Source organism: Mauremys mutica, chromosome 15 (genome assembly GCF_020497125.1).
Source record: "Mauremys mutica isolate MM-2020 ecotype Southern chromosome 15, ASM2049712v1, whole genome shotgun sequence".
Taxonomy (NCBI): domain Eukaryota; kingdom Metazoa; phylum Chordata; order Testudines; family Geoemydidae; genus Mauremys; species Mauremys mutica.
In genome coordinates this window covers 27875457-27893832 of record NC_059086.1, presented here as the reverse complement: position 1 = coordinate 27893832, position 18376 = coordinate 27875457, and the positions used below count along the sequence as shown (strand labels likewise).

Genomic DNA, 18376 nt, shown 5'->3' with positions numbered 1-18376 from the left:
TCCCAGTTCACCCCAGGTACCAGAGATTTCTGGTAATTGCAATGCCTGTCTCTCAGGGATGTCTTTATATTGTATCTTAGTATCAGGGACTGGAGCAAATGTTGTTCTCAGTGATGCTGCTGTAAATCCAAAATAACTGCGTGTGTTTCACTGGAATGAATCTGGATTTACACCCATGTCACTCAGAGGAGAACTCAGGCCTGTAAGAAGCTGTTGTTTGACTGTGGTGGCCCCCAGCAGACTGGGGATTTTAAAGACAGACTGACAGGATAAAATTCCTGGGTGGGATTTGCAAAGCATCCCACTTTGATGGAAGGTGTGTGTCTGGAGCCCTCTAAGGCTCTGAGCATGCAGAAGATTTGAGCTTAGAGCTGGGATATGGACTTGGCAACAAAGCATGGAAACATGAGCAACATTGTGGGAAGTGGCCCAGAAAAGCCTGCACTGCAACAGTTGTCTACAGAAAGCGGCTGCCCCCTCCTGCTACATCATAACAACGTGATTGGCATTGGATGGTAAAGGCCAGGTGACACCTGTCTGTCTAACCTCGGGTGGCCATATTTCCCAAAGGTAAAACAGGACACTGTGTGGGGCTGGCCCAAGGCCCCCTCCCCACAGGACGGGCCTCAGCTGCTTGCCTGAGGTGTCCATCCCCCCTAAGACTGTCACTGGTCGCTCAAAACCTGTCTGGCCCCTGCTTGAGGCTGGCGCTGGTCACTTTGAACCTTACTTACCCCCCATGCACTGAAACCGTTCCCCCCCTCCAACCCAGCCTCCCTCTGCTCGGGGCTGGCATCTCTGTTCGCCCCCCACACGTTCCTCTGCACTGAACCCCACTTTTCTGACAGAAGTGGGGCATTTGCCCCGTTGCTCTTCCCAACTGATCAAGTTTTCAAGAGCAAATGGGACAAATGCCCTATTTTGCCAAAAAAGTTGGGTTGGCTGGGACAGGGCTTAACAAAGGGATTGTCCCAGCCAAAACGGGGAGTATGGTCACTCTAGTCTAAACAGGCACAAGGGCTGGTAACTCTGTGTCTGCTGCAGAGCTCACAGTGCTGCCATGGTACTGGAGTGACTAATGTGACTCAGATTCAGCATGGGTCGTTGTTCCAAACATAGGGTACATCTACACTGCAGCTGGGAGTGAGGTTCCCAGTTTGGGCAGGCAGACACATGCTAGTTCAATTCAAGCTAGTGAGCTAAAAGCATCTGGGTATCTGGGGGTAGCTCAGGTGGTACCTTGGGTTAGTACAAATCTGCCCAGATCCTCTGGGTATATACTTGGATGGTTACACTGAGCCACTGCACCTGCTAGCCGCAACCACACTGCTACTGTTAGCATTACCTCAAGCAGAACTAGCGTGTGTCTGGCTACCTAAGCTGGGAAGGTCGCTCCCAGCTTCATTCAGGGCATATTTAGAGGGCAGCAAACAAGGCAACCACTTGAGGTTCTGGGATTGGAGGAGGGGCACCAAGACCAGTGTGTTGTTTTTGTTGTTAGCAACAAAAGGGAAAATAGAATGTTCAAAGTAACATGTTTCAGGTATTCCATATGAGGGTTCATTTTTCACTAACCTACTAGAATGTTCTAGATCCTTGTAGAATCTTATGGAACCTTGCAGACTTTCTGAGAACTACATTTTCCTTGAACTTTCTAGAATGTTGTCAGCCATGCCCTCACAGATATAGAAGGACGGTGTCACCAGTCAGTCAGTGAGATATAAGAACGAACTAAAGTGAAGTGGGAGCCCAGTTGTGATATTGTGAACCTTGTTTTATTGTGTAATTGTGAAAGTGTACTTGAAGAGTGTAAGTATTGACAAATGAAGGACATATTTAAGGAGACACCAGAGATATCTATCGAACCCCTATGTATGCAACAATATAAAAGAAATACTGTTACTTCTTTTGCCATGCTTAACATGTAATGTTTGAAGACTTTTTAAGCCCTGGTCTACACTATGGGGTTAGGTCAAATTTAGCCGTGTTAGGTTGATTTTAAAATGTATACGTCCACACAATCAACCCCGTTCCATCAACTTAAAGGACTCTTAAAATCGACTTCCGACTTTTGTACTCTCCCTAATACTGTCTGTCTTCCCCCATAGAAAATAAAAGATGCCCCCGAAGAAACCTCAGGAGCTTAATATAGGAAGCAAAAAGCTCAGTTGCAATCTAGTTTGCAGCAAGGGACAAATTTGATTGGAAAAAATCTGAAACAGAACAACATAGGTTTTAGGCAATAACTATTGTCCCACTGCAAAAGAAATTGAGGTGTGAAGTGTAAATGGTGGAAATCCTATTTCTAAGGAATTATCAGATTTATCTGAAGACAAGGAATGGAAATGTGAGGAAAGTGATGGAGAATTGGCCTGTTTTCCTGGCAGCATAAAGGAGAGTGATGATAAAGAAGAATGTGGCTCAGATGAAAAGGAGAGTAATGACAAAGAAAAATCTGATTTACATGAAAAGGAGAGAAATGATAAATGTAACCCTTCTGCTAGGTGGATCCAGCAGCAACCAGGGCCAGGTTCAGTATCTAGGGGTTCCTTTTCAACAATACAACACAGAACCAGCCGAGTCCCCACCCAGTAACCTGGGAAAATTACACATCACCCCAGGCGCTTCTGAGAGGCAATACCTCCCCACTCGGAAGCAGAGTCTGAGTCTAGAAAAGAAACTTTTAATGAAAGAAGGGAAGTCAACTGACATTAATTAGGGAAAATGCCACAAACAGGATTCATAACCATAAAACTGTGAGCAGGACACCCACCCCAGAGTATGTGGGGCAGTGCCTTCTGCCTCATGTTCTTGAGTTCTACAACCAAAACTTTCTTTTCTGTGCCCCCCCTCTGCTCCTTTTCCATACATCACTCACAGTGGTTGTCCTTGGTCAGTGAGGACCCAGGGTTCAGAGGTGCACCTGTGTGAGTTCACCTCCCACCTGGGGAAGAAGGCACCTTGCTTTCTCCACCCTCTGAGCACTTGCTCTGGTTAGCTGCCCTTCTAGCTGTCTACTCACCAATACCAATGGCTGCCCATCAGTCATCTTCTACTGCCATCTCTCTGCTGTGACTGCTGCAGATCAGTTATTTAGTGATTTTTAGTTCTTAGCAAGCAGAGCAGAAACCACCACAACTGATTTCAGCTCTGATTAAGCATTTAAAATAACAAAGAGGCACCTAATGAAGCCTATTTAATTCTTTCTTTGAATAATGGGGGAAAATAGGTTAAATTAGACTGGAAACCCATAGGGAGCATCAACACCTTCTGCTTGAGACATCTCTTCCCATTCCTCTCACTTTCACAGGGCTCTGGCATTGGAGCCCCTGGCTTAACAAGATCCTTTCAGCTGAGGGTGAGCCCCTCATTTGGGAGAGGTTAAGCACAATTCTGCTCCCCTTTAGTCATACAATAATGACAACATTGGTAACAGCATTTCTCTACGTCTGCATTCAGTACTAAAGTGATTTGTAACCCATCACCAGTCAACATTGATCGCTTTGAGTAACACAACTCTATCTGGTGGATATCTTAGCAGAGTAGGTGTGTTCATGTAAATACAGTTTGCTCCTGAAGTCTCTCCCCCTCCCAGCTTGCTGTCAGGGGAGAGCTCATTCAGACCCTACTTACATGAAGAAGAATCAGCCTTGCATAGTGACAGAAACAGCAGTGAGAAAAACTGCACACCACAAATCGATATATCAGACTCTACTTTATGGCCACCGATCCTAAACTCTGCCGATATGGATCGTACAATTTGAATAGGCTGGTCAAAATCAAGGATATGACATATCTGGTAAATGAGCAAAAGTGACATATCTCGAAGTCACACTGCAAAAGAGTGCCCGAGAATGGTGAGAAACTGGCTAGTTTACTCAAAATCAACTGACAAAGTGTTGTTTTTGTTGCAAAATATTTGACAAGAATGCCAAATTGTTGCTTGCACTTTCTGGGTACAACTACTGGCATAACGTAGTTGATGCTCTGAAGCAACATGAAAAGTCACCTGACCATTTTACAGCCTACTCCAAATGGATGGAGGTCAAGGCCAGGCTCAAGCTGAATAAATAAACTGAACTTAACAGAAATATCCTTGTTTTGGTAGAGCTCCTTGGGAAATACGGTGATGTCATGCATAAGCACCTATGTCGAGTAGTTTGTAAAGAAGCTATGGACCATTACTGCAGCAAAAGGATCCAAAATGAATTCATTGATCTTATGGCAAAGAAGGTGCTTGATAACATGCAAAGTACTACACTGTAATAATAGACTGCACTTCCGACTTCAGTCACAGTGAAAAGATGTCATTTACAGTAAGATTTGTTGACAACAAGGATAGCAGTATATAAGTAAAGGAACACTGTTTGTCTGTGGACGACACTACTGGAAAACAGAACTGTTTATGAATGTTTTGAATGAGAATAAAATAAAGCTTTGGGACTGCCATAGCCAAGGCTACAACAACGGTGCAAACATGAAGGGAAGAAACAGCTGTGTCCAGGCAAGGATTCTTGTGCTAAATCCAAAAGCTGTCTTCGTGCCTTCTGGGTGCTATTTCCTCAACCTGGTTGTATAAGATGCAGTGTCATCTTCTTTAGATTCACTCTCTCTCTTTGGAGTACTGCAAAGGATGTATGTCCTCTTTTCAACAACAAGTATCAGATGGAAGATCCTCACGGACAATGTTACAAATCTGACCATGAAGCTGCTAAGTGACACTCACTGGGAGAGCTGCATTGACAGCATAAGGCCAGTGAGGTACCAAGGAACTGAGATTTACAACACCCTCATGGAACTGGCATAGTTGGATAAAACTCAGGTCAGAATTCGACACGAGATGCAAAACCTGTCAAACCATATCACTGACTTCACATTTCTGGTCTCAATTGTGGTTTGACACGATATCCTGTTCCAAGTAAACATTGTAAGCAAGGCATTACAAACTCAGTTGGTGAACAATGCAACCGCTACTACTTTGATGAGAAGCGGCCTTGATTTCATTGTGACCTAGAGAGACAACAGATTTGAAGATGCCATCACTGCTGCCAAAGAAATGGTGGAAAACTCAGGAGTTGAGACTGTCTTCAAGGAAACTCATATTCATCAGAAAAAGAGACAGTGTGGTTATGAGGGCAGAGATGAGGTTATAGAAAGATTGGAAGAAAAATTCCAGAGGGAGATGTTTTGATTGCTTGTTGACAATGCTTGTATGTCAATTGAAGAAAGATTCAAACAAATGAAGCACCACAAAAAGACCTGGGAGGTTTTGTATGTGACCTTAGTAAGCTGCTGGCAGACAGGAAAATACTCTTGAACAATTGTTCAGACTTTCACCGGACACTGACAGACGGGGAATGTTCGGACGTCAATGATAAAGACCTCTATGTTGAATTGGACAATATCCATTACATTTTGCCAGATGGAAAGCACTCACCACTCCAAGCTCTCCAATTCATTTATGATGCAGAGCTGAAGGACACTTTTCCTAATTTGTGGATAGCTTTGGGGATTCTGCTCACACTGCCGGTCACAGTCATGAGTGGTGAACGCAGCTTTTCAAAGCTCAGACTCATTAAAACATATCTTTGATTGACAATGGACAACGACAGCCTGATATCACTTGCTATTTTATTGCTTGAAAATGCCATTGGCCAGTCTTTGGATCTCTCTGACATTGTGCTTCACTTTGCAAGGATAAAGGTGAGAAAAGCGGAAAAGTGACCTTTTGAACTAAATAACTAGAGTTAACATTCTAAGACTGCCTCCTGCAGTAACACTATTTAATATGTTGGTGCACAGTTCAATTTCTTGACATAAGTACATTTCAGTTATTGTTAAAACTAAAAAGTTTCTATAGGCTTAGAGGAAACAATTTCTTTGTTTGTTTCTATATTGCATGATTTATAATTCCTAGCATGCAAATGTATCGTCTTATATGACAGGGATAAATCATGCATGAAAATCATCCATCAAAGTTGTGAAATGAGCTACAAGTGCAATAAAAATAAGGCATTCAAAAGTTTAACAAATGGAGGGGGGCACCGAAGACACTCCTTCCCTGGGGCACCATTTGGTCTCGGACTGGCACTGACTGCAGTGTAGATGCACCCAATGAGCCAAGAGTCTCAGAACTGACAGGACATGGCAGACAAATCTGTTGTTAATGAACAACAGATGAGGTCCCAGATCAGCCCCTAAACAGAGCCCACAAATTGCCCCTGAGGCAGCACCCAAAGCTGCTGGCACTGCCAGGAATGAGGGGAAGGAGTGTCACACCCAAACATGTATCACATAGACAGAGGCCTGCACTACTGCAGCCTGTCACCCAGCCTCACACCTCCTATTTTTGGGTCGTACAATCCCTTTGTGGTGAAGATTTGCACAAGTGTGTAACTCTAGGGTTAGTGGTTGGCAGCAGGAGCTTAGCTGGAGAAGGGTCCATGGGGCTGTGTGACACTGGATTTAGAGTCCACCCCTGGAGACATTCAGTCAGGTGCTGTCTCGGCTCCTAGTGGAACAATGCGTTTGGTGGGGCTCATCAGTGTGCATCTCACAAAGCCCATATACAGCACAGCAGGGTTTGGAGTTTCTGTTCATTCAAGGCCCAGGCCTAGACTATGACGGGGGAAAACAGGACAGGGCTGAGGAGCCAAGGGCTGGAATAGTCAGGAAGTTGTGGGTGGGAACTGAGGGAAGCCATCAGAGCTGGGGCTGAGGGAGGAAGCCAGGGCTGGGATAGCAGGGGACTGCAGGCAGTGGCGGTGTTTGTGCCGTGGGGACCCCCTGAACATCTCAGTTCCAGGTCCCTACCAGTGACCTGGCATGTGTGGTGTGTGCGAGGTCACGCTGTGCGGAGGACACCATTCAGAGCCCTGGGCAGCACTGAGCAAGATGGAGCAGCTGACGCCTGGCGGGCCAGATCTGGCTTTCAGAGGGACCCTTGCAGCCTTGGGGTTCCCTGCACTTGTACAGCTTGCAGGTGCCTAATGCCACCATTAGCTGCAGGTCAGGATTGAGGGCACTGGCAAAGCTATGTGGGAGGCAGACCATGGCTGAGATAGCAGCAGACTGCTGGTGGTGTGACTGAGAGCTGTAGGTGTGGGAGAGCCAGGATTGTATAGCAGTGGACTGCAGGTAGTGATGGAGGAGAACTGATTTTGCAGGTCAGAACTGAGATGTATCCATAGAATTGCATGACGTTTGCCCAGACCCTAAGTCCCACCATTCCATATACAGTAAATTCACTGTCTGTTGCTAAGGGTAATACTCAAATTTCAGCTGCAACCTCTGGAGTGTTTGTTTATTTCTAGGGCAGGGGGAGATGATCATGAAGGTGATTGAAATCCATACATTGTGTGTGTAGGTCATGGGCAGTGGATGGAGTCCACTTTGGGGAGGCTAGCCCCTGGCTCCGCTCCTTCTGCTTGCACCCCCTGGGTGGCTGGAGCCCCCAGCCCCCCAGTCTGTCCCCTCCCCACCCCCCGGTGGCCAGAGCCCTCAGACTCCCTGCTCCCCCACCCCCTCAGCTGGAGGAGCCCTGGGCAAGGCCCAGGAAGATTACTGAGGAACCCAGGATGCTGAATAGCACATATTGCTTCCTGAGCCACCCCTGCATGGGGCATAATAAAAGAAAAACTTCACCCTAAACCCCACAATGTGCAGAAACTCTCCAGGCCTATTATACCTGCTGCCCATGATACTGGTAGTGATTTTTTCTATCTTGTCATGGTGTGAAAGCACAAACACACGTTTACTAGGGATTATTCAGTTACCTGATTCCAAGGCATTCCTCACAACATCTGAAATGGGGAAGAGAAAAGGGTTAGAAACAGAGACGTGCTGTGTTGCCTATAATGACTGGGGTTAGTTACAGACACCCCACAGCCACACTCCCAGCTCCAGCCCCAGTGCAGGAGCCAGCAGCTTTGATAGGAGCAGGACTGGCGGTTATGTGATTTTGCAAAGCATCTAACCTTGATGGAAGACATGGGTCTGGATCCCGATACAGCTCTGACATTCTCAACCCTTCCGTGTAAGGGGAATTCCTTTTCTGTGTTACTAACAGCCCTTTGGAGCACCAAAGCTGCGCACTCCAGGTATGAGTAGGGCAGAGGTTCTCAAACTGTGGGTAAGGACCCCAAACTGGATTGTGACCCTGTTTTCATGGGGTCACCAGAGCTGGCATTAGACTTGCTGGGGCTGGGGCTGAAGCCAAAGCCTGAGGCCCACTGCCCAGGGCTGAAGCCTAAGCACAAGGACTTCAGTCCTTGGTGTGGCTGATGGTTACAGGTCCCTTGCCTTGGGCTTTGACCCTCCCTTCTCTGCCCTGAACAGTGGGGTCTGGGCTTTGGCTCTGATTTCCCCAGCCAGCGTGGTGGGGCTCCTGAGGACTCAGGCTTCAATCCATCCCACCCCCCTCTCCCCACCACCCGGGGTCATGTAGTAAATTTTATTGTCAGAAGGAGGTCATGGCACAATGAAGTTTGAGAACCCCTGAACTAGGGGACAGCCAGACCAGGAGAAGATTGGAGCTCAGAGCTGGGATCTGGCCTTAAAGACAAAACATAAAAACATGAGCCTGAGTCTGGTCTCTTACTCATCTCCGCGTTCTGAGAAATGGCCCAGAACAACCTGCACTACTGCAGTCATCTATGCAAAGTGGCTGGGCCCCTCTTACTGTATCAGAACACGTGCTTGGCATTAGCTTGTCACAGGCAAGGTGACACCTGTCTGTCTTTCCAGGCATGAGGGCAGGTAACCCTGTGTCTGCTGCAGAGAGCTCACACTGCTACAGTGGGACTGGGGTGACTCTAATGTGACTCTGATTTTGCCCAAACTGTTCACTCAGCCCTGCCCTGTGGCGTTGATGCCTCTGGATCTACTCAGCACCATGTGTGGCTGGGAGCCTCTGCCGGGGCTCCAATGGGAAGGTGGATGAACTTACCAATTGTCTTAAGCAGCTCATCTCGCTCTGGGAAGAGAAGAAAAGAAAAGGAGACCATCATGGGTTTAGCAAGGGTTGTTCCAAGAACAGTGACTTGGGGTTGTCTTTGGGTGCATCTACACTGCAGCTGGGACTGAGTTCCCAGTCTGGGCAGGCAGACAAGTGCTAGCTCTGCTTGACCCAGTGCGCTAAAAGCAGCTGGGTAGCAGGAAGCGCATGTGCAGCCACTTGGGGGTAGCAGCTGAAATGAAAACCCACTCAGACCCCCGGGTATATATCAAGTGGCTACCCTGAGTCGCTTCCCCTAGTACCCCAGCCACGCTGCTATTGTTAGCGCACTAGCTCAAGCAGAGCTAGTGTAAGGGGACTGTTGCCCCCTTACTAACATTCAGTGGGGGTGTTTTGGCTGCTAGCTCCCAGCACTAAAAGGGGAGGGATCGATGGCAAATCATGACCCTGAGACTGACAGTCCCCAGGAACAATGGCAAGAGGCCAATGCTCCAGGTCAGCCTGATTGACAGGGCAGGCCGGCTAATCAGGGAGACAGAAGGCCAGTGTGGGTCCTGTCCTCCGTGTGTGAGCAGGAATGTGCCGGAGTCAGACAGAGTGGGGCAGAGCAAAGGAGAAAGCAGGGGCCCAAGCTGAGCTGGAGAGCAGAGCCGGAGAGCAGAGCCGGGCCAGATCCAGAGGGGCCAGAGGCACAGCGCAGAGAGAGCAGACCCTGTGCTGGGAGCAGAGCTGAAGCCAGAGCCAGGTGTAGTGAGCAACTGGGGCCAGCCAAGGGGGGACCTTGGGCAAAGGGCCCAGCGCAGGAAGACACCCCCAGCCAAGGGTCCATGCAGGCCAGGCTGGGAGGGGGACCTTAACCTTCCGGGGGGCTGGCACTGGAAAGAAGGATCCCACGACCCAAAGCCCGGAGGTGTGTGGTCACCACCATTTCAAGTGTCCCACCCACAGCATCCCTGCAGCACAGCCAGGGCCTGAGAAGGAGGCCTGGGGCCTACAAGGAACAGACTGCAAAGTGCCTTGATGTCCAGAGACACTGTTTGTAATGTTCCCTGCCGCAGAGCAGGGTGATGTGTTTCCCTGTAACCGTTCCCATTTATTCTTATTCTTTTCTTTAAATTAATTGTTAAGTAAACAACTTGTATTTGCTTTAAATTGTATGGAATAATCAGTGGGTCAGGGAGGTGCCCAGTGCAGAGAGGGTACCCCGGGGTGGGGACACCTTAGCCCCTGACCTAGGTGGCCACAGCAGGGTTGGGGGTTGAGCCCCCCAGGAATCCTGGGACCAGCCTTGCTGGGGTTACGAAAACTCTGCCAGACAGGAGAGTCCTCAAGGGCAGGGAGGCCTCTGGGTAAAGGAAGTGGGAGCGAGGACTCAGATCCTTTCGCTAGCCCACTTCACCGGGGTAGCGCAGAAGCCAGGAAAGTTCCCCACAATAGCGGGACCATTCCCCCGCTTACACTAGCATGTGTTTGGATACCCAAGCTGGGAAGCTTGCTCCCAGCTGCAGTGTAGACGTACCCAATAAGCCAAGGGTCTCAGAACTGACAGGACACGGCAGACAAAACTGTTGTTAATGAACAACAGACAAGGTCCAAGATCAGCCCCTAAACAGAGCCCACAAATTGCCCTAGGGGGCAGCATCCACAGTGATGGCACTGCCAGCAATGAGTGGAGGAAGCGTCACTCCAGAACATGTATCATGTAGAGAGAGGCCTGCACTGCTGCAGCCTGTCACCCACCTCGGACCTCCTATTTCTGTACCAGGCAATCCCTTTGTGGAGCTGATCTGCACAAGTGTGTAATTCTAAGGTCAGTGGTTGGCAGGAGCTTAGCTGGGGAAGGACTCCATGAGGGTGTGTGGCACTGGATTTACTGCCCACCTCCCTAGAGCCGTGGGGTCAGGTCCTGTCTTTGTTCCTAATGGAATAATGTGGTTAGTAGGGCCCATCAGAGAGCACCTCACACAGCAGTTACAGGGTGTAGTAAGGACTGGAGTCTCTGTTTATTCGTGGCCAGGACTAGACTAGCAGGGAAGGGGGCAGAGGACAGTACTGAGGAACTCGGCTGGGATAGCGTAGAGATTGTGGGTGGGGATTCAGAGACAACGGCGGTTCGGTCAGGAGCTCAGAGCTGGAATAACAGGGGGCTGCAGATGGGCACTGGCAGAGCTGTGTGCATGCAGGGATTTTTCAAGTCAGAATTGAGATGTAGCCACAGACCGTCATAGAGGAAGTTTGCCCAGACTCTCACTAAGGGCTTGTCTACACAGCCTGTAGTTTGGCCTACATGACTGTAATTTGCAGCACACACCAAAGTGCTGCGCTGTAATAGCCCCATGCAGATGCTGGTGGTGCACACTAAACGGTACTTAGTTCACACTAACATAGTCTTATTCAAATTTGGCTATCTTAGTTCACAACCCAGAGCATCCACGTGGGGTTGTTACAGTGCAGCTCTTTGGTGTGTGTTGCTATTCACACGGCTGTAATCTGAACCTTTGCACAGTGATGTAGACATAGCCTGAGTCCAGCCATTCCAGACACATTAAATTCACTCTCTATAGTTAAGAATGTGATCTCCAAAGTCTGCAGTGTTTGTTTACTTCCAGCGTAGGGGGAGATAGAGTCATAGAATATCAGGGTGGGAAGGGACCTCAGGAGGTCATCTAGTCCAACCCCCCCTGCTCAAAGCAGGACCAATCCCCAGACAGATTTTGCCCCAGATATGTCCCCCTCAAGGATTGAATTTACAACCTTCGGTTTAGCAGGCCAATGCTGAAACCACTGAGCTATCCCTCCCCAATGAGCATAAAGGTGACTGAATTATGTACATTGTATATGGTCATAGGCACCAACTCCGTGGGTGCTCTGGGGCAGGGCGGGGGCTTGGGGGAAGGGTTGGAATGGGGAGGTGGGGTAAGGGGCAGAGCAAGGGTGGGAAGAGGCAGGGTGGGGGATTGGGGGCGGAGTGAGGGTGGGGTCTGGGGTGTAGGGAGGGGTTGAGAACCCCCTGGCTAGAGGGGAAGTCGGCACCTATGTATGTGGTGATATTTCTATTTAATTATAGTATGAAAGCACAGAAACACATTTACTAGGGTTTAGCCGAGTACCTGCTTCCCAGATCTTCTTCTCAATCTCTGAAATGAGGAAGAGAAAAGCGTTAGACCCAGAGACAGACACTGTGTGGTGCTGTACACTCCCTAATGACTGGGGTTAGTCACAGACATCCCAACATCACATTCCCAGCCCCAGAGCCAGAACTGGCAGGTTTAACGGGAGCAGGGCTGGCGGTCAGTGATATGCACCAACATGCAGGTGACCTGGGGAGTCTCTCACTCCTTAGCCCTTGTCTACACACCCACTTGCATCAATTTAACTAACTAGGTTTCAAAACATGCCTTGAATTAAACCGGAGCAGGGCTGTGTGTAGCGCAGGCTGTGGGCTGGTGCAGCAGGGCCATCAGAACCATTGGGATGGGGTCAGTTACTCCACAGCGCCCCCTCTGGCTAGTTACAGAACAGCACTGATTGCTAGGGGAGCCCCAGCCCTCCCCAGCTGGAGGAATGGTGACTACAAGGGGGTCTGGCAGAGGGCAAAGGAAAGGAAAGGTGGGGGATCCATGCCGTATTTGCCCTAGGAATCCTGGTCACCTTGCTGGCATGTTCTCTGCATCTTTCATGTGTATTTCCCTGTGTGTGTGTGCACTGCCCAGCAAGAATGGGTCAGCACCACTCAGCACCATCAAAGTGCAAATCAATATTGTTATTTAAATATAGAAAAGATCACAGATGAATAAATTAGACGTGGACTTTTTTAAAAAAGGTGCTGCTGTGTCTATTAACACAGTTCAACAGAGTGAATGTCATAGATTTATAGATTCATTAGGTCATCTGCTCTAACCATCTGCAGAGCACAGCCCAGAGAATCTCGCCCAGTTCCCCCTGCACTGAGTCCAGCAACTTGGGTTTGGCTACAGCAGCTTCCAGAAAGATACCCAATCTGGATATGATGACATCAAAAGATGGAGAATTCACCACTGCCCTGGGGAGCTTGTGCCAGTGGATAAACACCCTCCCTGTGTCCTGTGCATTCGGCAGTCACAGGGATGGAATCATCTCACAGAGTGTCATTGACCTTGCAGTGTCATTTCCTTTAAGGAGAATAGAACCACCGAGCAATTGTCCAGGGTTAGTAGGACAGAATCTGACCCAGATTTGTTACTGCAGGCCTGTGTCTCTGCCCCACCCACAAGCAGGGAATCTCACAAGCACAGACCCTTGGGTATCTGCTGTAAAAATCACATTTGCCAACCTGTTATCATCAGGGTGTATGAGAATGTGGGGGGTGGGATGAGGAAGCACTAGGCAGAAACCTCTCAGTTCCATCCTTTTCATTGCACTGAGCCACAGATAACACCAATCATCACAGAGCTCAGACATCTCAACAGACAGAGCAAGGGCTAGAGAAGGAGACCTACCAAGAAGTAACAGAGCCTCCTCTTTAGAGCGTTTCTTCTGAGAAGCCTTTCGCTTCGCTGTAAGACAGAGAATCGGACATCACAGTGAGACAGGGAAGGAAGGAGAAACACTGAGCAATACGCTAATACAGGTGGAGGTGGGGACCCCAGTGTATCTGTTAGTTTGGTTTATTTCCTAAAACCAACACAAGGTAAATATCTGAACAATAAGACACTCCCGTGCCCCAGCCCAGTGCCCTCTTGAGCAAGGCTCTAAACATGCAAATAACACATTCCCATTACCTGTGTATCCAAAATATGCACAAGCTCCAGCAGCAATGAGAACCAGAGTGAACAATACCCAGAATGCAACCAGCCATGGAGAAACACGGGGGAAGACGTCACCTGGCAAACAGAGAGCGCAGAGTGTGAGAAACATGGTCCCATCCTAGAGCTGAAAATGGGGTTTGCCACTTGAGTTGACAGCTGAGTCCTGGCTCAGGGAGCCCAGAAATCCATCCCCTCCACACAGCCACATATGGAGCTATTGAAATCCATCCCCTCCACACAGCCACATATAGAGCTATTGAAACCGGCGAAGCCAGCGCAGCATCAGTTCCAAGACCCAGGACTCTGCTCTGCCCAAATCCCTCCCACTGCTACAAGCCAACAGTCAGTGGCTCCATGCCCAGCCTGCCCAGCCCTGCCTGCACCAGCTGGCTGTTGGATGGTTAGTGTCATACAGCTGCCAGTTCTCAGTCACCACGTCCAGTCCAGATAAGTTCAGAGAACAATTTTTTTCCTAGTTGGCCCCAGTGTGTTATGAGTTGATGGATTCATAGATGTTAAGGCCAGAAGGGGACATTATGATAATCTAGTCTGAACTTCTGTATAACCCAGGCCAGAGACCCTCCCCCAGTGATCCCTGCATCTAGTCCAGAACTTCTGGTCCAGCCACAGTGGATCTCATAGAAAAAGACGACTAGTTTGGGTTTAAAGATTCCAAGCGATGGAGAATCCACCACATGCTTAGGGCAGTTCTTCCAATGGTTAATTCCCCTCACTGTTAAAAATTTGAAACTTATTTCTAGTCTGAATTTGTCTAGCTTCAACTTCCAGCTATAAGATCTATTGACTGTCGGAAATCTCCTCCCTGTGTAGGTACTTACAGACTGTGATCAAGTCACCTTTTAACCTTCCCTTGGATAAGCTCTATAACTTGAGCTCCTACGATTCTGTAAGTAAGGCAGGTTTCCAGACTTCTCTGCAGGGCCGGCTCTAGGCACCAGCCCACCAAGCATGTGCTTGGGGGTGGCACTTTCAAAGAGGCGGGTCTCCGTGACCCCTCCCACTGCCCGCTTTTTTTTTTTTTTTTGGTTGTGGCAGCAAAAAGCCAGAGCCAGCGCTGGCCAGAGCCACTCGCCCTGTCAGCGCGCAAGCCAGGATCCGTGCTCCCTGCCCAGCCCGGCAGCACCCTGCACAGCCCACTCCAGCGGGGAAACGCGGCGCCACCCTGGGCAGACTCGGAGCAGCAGTGGCAGCAGGACCCCTCCTCCCTCCCTGCATTCTGGGCCCTGCTTCCCACCCGCCCCAGCTCCTCACACACTCAGGGAGCCCCTCTCGCCACTGCAGCACAGGCTCAGCTCCAGGGGCTGCCTGGGAGAATCAGACCCAGCGGGCCACCTGAGAGATGCAGAGACCCAGCCACACATGCCCAGGGCGCCACCCGGGAGGTGCAGAGACCCAGCCGCTCATGCCCAAAGGGCCGCTAGCGACAAGCCCGGAGAAGCTTTCGAACCAGGCGGCGAGCTGGAGTCTCGCTTGATTCTGCACTCCAGTTCCCAGGCTGCCTCGGCTCCAGCACAGGTCCGGTCAATAAAACAAAACACAAAGTGTGTTGCAGAGCAAACCCGGACCGGTTCGGAGCCTGGCCTACGAGGCTGCCTTGTGCAGGTCTTTCGAGCATGTGGCTGGCTGCGGGCTGGAGCTAGGCACCATCTGCCTCCCACCCCCAAGCTCGGGACATCAGATGATGACTTTGGGAGTCCCTCCTATTCCTTGCATGGAAAGTGGCTCCCCATAGGGCTCCCTGAGGCTCATCTAACACTCTCCCAGGCTGTGACTTTCCCCAGCTCCCTTTTCTTCTTGCTCATAGCAGATACACAAAGGAGAAATCTCCCAGACTCTGCTGCTTCCCACAACTCAACCTCCTCCATCACCCCCACCACCTCCTCCCTCTCCCCTCCCCTCCCCTCCTCTGCACTTGGGAATAAATCCAGGAAGGACTGAGCCAGGCATGCCAGAACAAGCAGAGAGCTGTTCCCAAAGTAGCCTTGATGGCGGCAGATCGGATGGAGCCAGAGCTGCCGCTGGAGTAGCGGCGAGTCAGAGTATCTCCCTGGATCCCCCATTCCACCCACAGATCTCAATCGGTCTCCTTCCCACCGGGCTGGGCAGGGGGCACGGATCCCTCCTGCCCACGGTCACAGCCCGCTGCACACCTCCCTCCTCAGCCCCGCACTGCCTGCCCGGGGATTCCTGTGGCTTGAGCACCTGGGGGTCAGTGTCCCTCCTCTCAGCTCTGCCTGCACGGGGCTGGGGAAGAAGCTGTAAGTGTTATATCCTTGGGGGCAGCTGGTTTAGGAAGAAATCACTTGAGGCCAGAGAGCAGAAAGCTAACAAAACTACCATTTTATTTACAGACACAGAGCTCACCCAACCGGCCGAAGCTAGCTGGGCTATCCCCTAATAATCTAACTCAGTTGCCATAGGAACAAAAACCATGACAACCAAATACACAACATATTCCTCCCCCCCAATAAGAACATCCCCTAAATAAAACACACACTAGATTAGAGGAGGGTAGACTGCCTCCATTCCCGACTAAACCTCCAGCCAATGAGGAGGCCTTCTGTCTCTAGGTGGATTACGGTGAACTTCTGGTGTTGTTGCACCCGAAAGTACCATGGGCTCAGGGTCCGCAGCACGAACAGGTGAGGAGGTGGTATCAGCTCGTGCTGTGCAAAGGGGTATCTCAGCCACCGGCAGTAATGGAGGAGAACAGTCAGGAATAGGTGATTCGTGATTCGGTGTCTCACCAGAAGAGGTGAAGTCAGACCACTCAACTGCAGATGTGTCCTGAAGACTGGCATGACCTGGCAACAGCTGATCTACATGTTGCCGCCAGGTAAGATTCTCTGCAGTCTGTGTAGGAAACAGGTCCTATCTGAGTGATGATTATGGCAGGAACCCATTTAGTTCTGGAAGTATAATTCCGAACCAAAACTGGCTGTCCCAGGCTAAAGGTTCGGTCCTTTGCTCTGGGTGCCCATCTGATGACTTGATATTGCTGCTGACGTTGCACAACTTGTTGGGGTTCAGAAGGTTTCAGCAGATCAAAGCAAGTGCACAGCTGTCATTCCATCATGAGAAAGGCCGGGAATGCCTGGGTCGTAGCATGAGGTGTGTTTCTGTAGGAAAGTAAGAAGGTATCCAGACACTTTTGAATGGAGTGTTGTCCCCTTGCTGATTTCAAAGCATGTTTCATTGTCTGCACAAATCTTTCAGCTAATCCGTTGGTGGACGGATGATATGGTGCTGACGTGATGTGGTGTATCCCATTTGCCTTCATAAACATTTGAAACTCCTGAGAGACGAACTGCGGTCTGTTGTCGCTCACAAGTTGTTCTGGAAGACCAAAATGACTAAAGAGTCCTCGTAGTTTTTGGATAGTACTCTCTGCAGTAGTGGACTGCATTATAGAGACTTCTGGCCATTTAGAATGGGCATCTACTGCCACCAAGAACATGCTTCCTTCAAGGGGGCCAGCGAAGTCAATGTGAATATGTTGCCACGGGTTTTCAGGCCAGTCCCATGGGTGTAGGGGTGCCCACTGGGGTGCATTCCTCACACCCTGACATCACATACAAGCTTTTGCCTTCTCTTCAATAGCACTGTCCAATCCAGGCCACCAAAAATAGCTTCGTTCAATTTCCTTCATGCACACTATTCCACAGTGACCAGAATGGAGCTGTTCTAACATCTGTTATCTCAGGGCTAGTCTACACTTACCAGCCGGGTCGACGCAGTGAGTTCGACTTCTCGGAGTTCGAACTATCGCGTCTAATCTGGACGCGATAGTTCGAACTCCGGAAGCGCCGCGGTCGACTCCGGTACTCCACCACTGCAAACGGCGGTGGCGGAGTCGACCTTGGACCGCGGACTTCGATTCCGCGGCGTCTGGACTGGTGAGTAGTTCGAACTAGGGTACTTTGAATTCAGCTACCCTATTCATGTAGCTGAACTTGCGTACCCTAGTTCGACCCCCGCCCTTAGTGTAGACCTGCCCTCAGTGGTGGTGGAATAATGACACGTCTCCCCCACAACAAACAACCAGATTGGACCGATAACTCTGTCCTCCTGGACATGTAGGTAACAAGGTCGGGTGAGACCAGAGAGGTTTGTCGAGATTTTCCATGCATCACCAGGTCCATAACTTGGGACAATACTGGGTCAACGTGAGTTGCCTTCTTTATCTGAGTAGCAGTGATGGGTGTATTCTCTACCTGTTCAAAGCAGAAGATTTCCTTTTGGGCACTATCTTGATGTTTGACCGGCAATGGCAACCTTGAGAGGCCATCTGCATTGCCGTGCAGAGTGGATTTCCGATATTTGATTTCATAGGTGTGTGCTGAAAGTAACAATGCCCAACGTTGCATACAACTAGCAGCTAATGGGGGAATGCCTGTGTAGGGTCCAAAAATTGATGTCAGAGGTCGATGGTCTGTGAGAAGAGTAAACTTTCGCCCAAACAGGTACTGATGAAACTTCCGAATTCCAAAAAAAATTCCTAATGCCTCACGTTCGATTTGGGCGTAGTTAGTTTTTGCTTTGCTTAGAGTGTGTGAAGCAAAAGCAATTGGTCTCTCTTCTCCCGAAGGCATAATGTGTGACACGACTGCTC

General features: G+C 49.6%; 1 protein-coding gene across 1 annotated transcript in view; it reads right to left on the bottom strand.

Moving 5' to 3' along the window:
- Positions 1–18376, bottom strand: part of LOC123350470 (butyrophilin subfamily 3 member A1-like) — a 34601-nt gene that overhangs the window by 2896 nt on the left and 13329 nt on the right. The window contains exons 4-8 of the mRNA XM_044989087.1: positions 13717–13818; positions 13435–13491; positions 12067–12093; positions 8948–8974; positions 7776–7802 (exon numbers count right to left, since the gene is read on the bottom strand). Coding sequence (XP_044845022.1) covers positions 7776–7802; positions 8948–8974; positions 12067–12093; positions 13435–13491; positions 13717–13818 — 240 coding nt within the window. The remainder of the gene's footprint in view (positions 1–7775; positions 7803–8947; positions 8975–12066; positions 12094–13434; positions 13492–13716; positions 13819–18376) is intronic.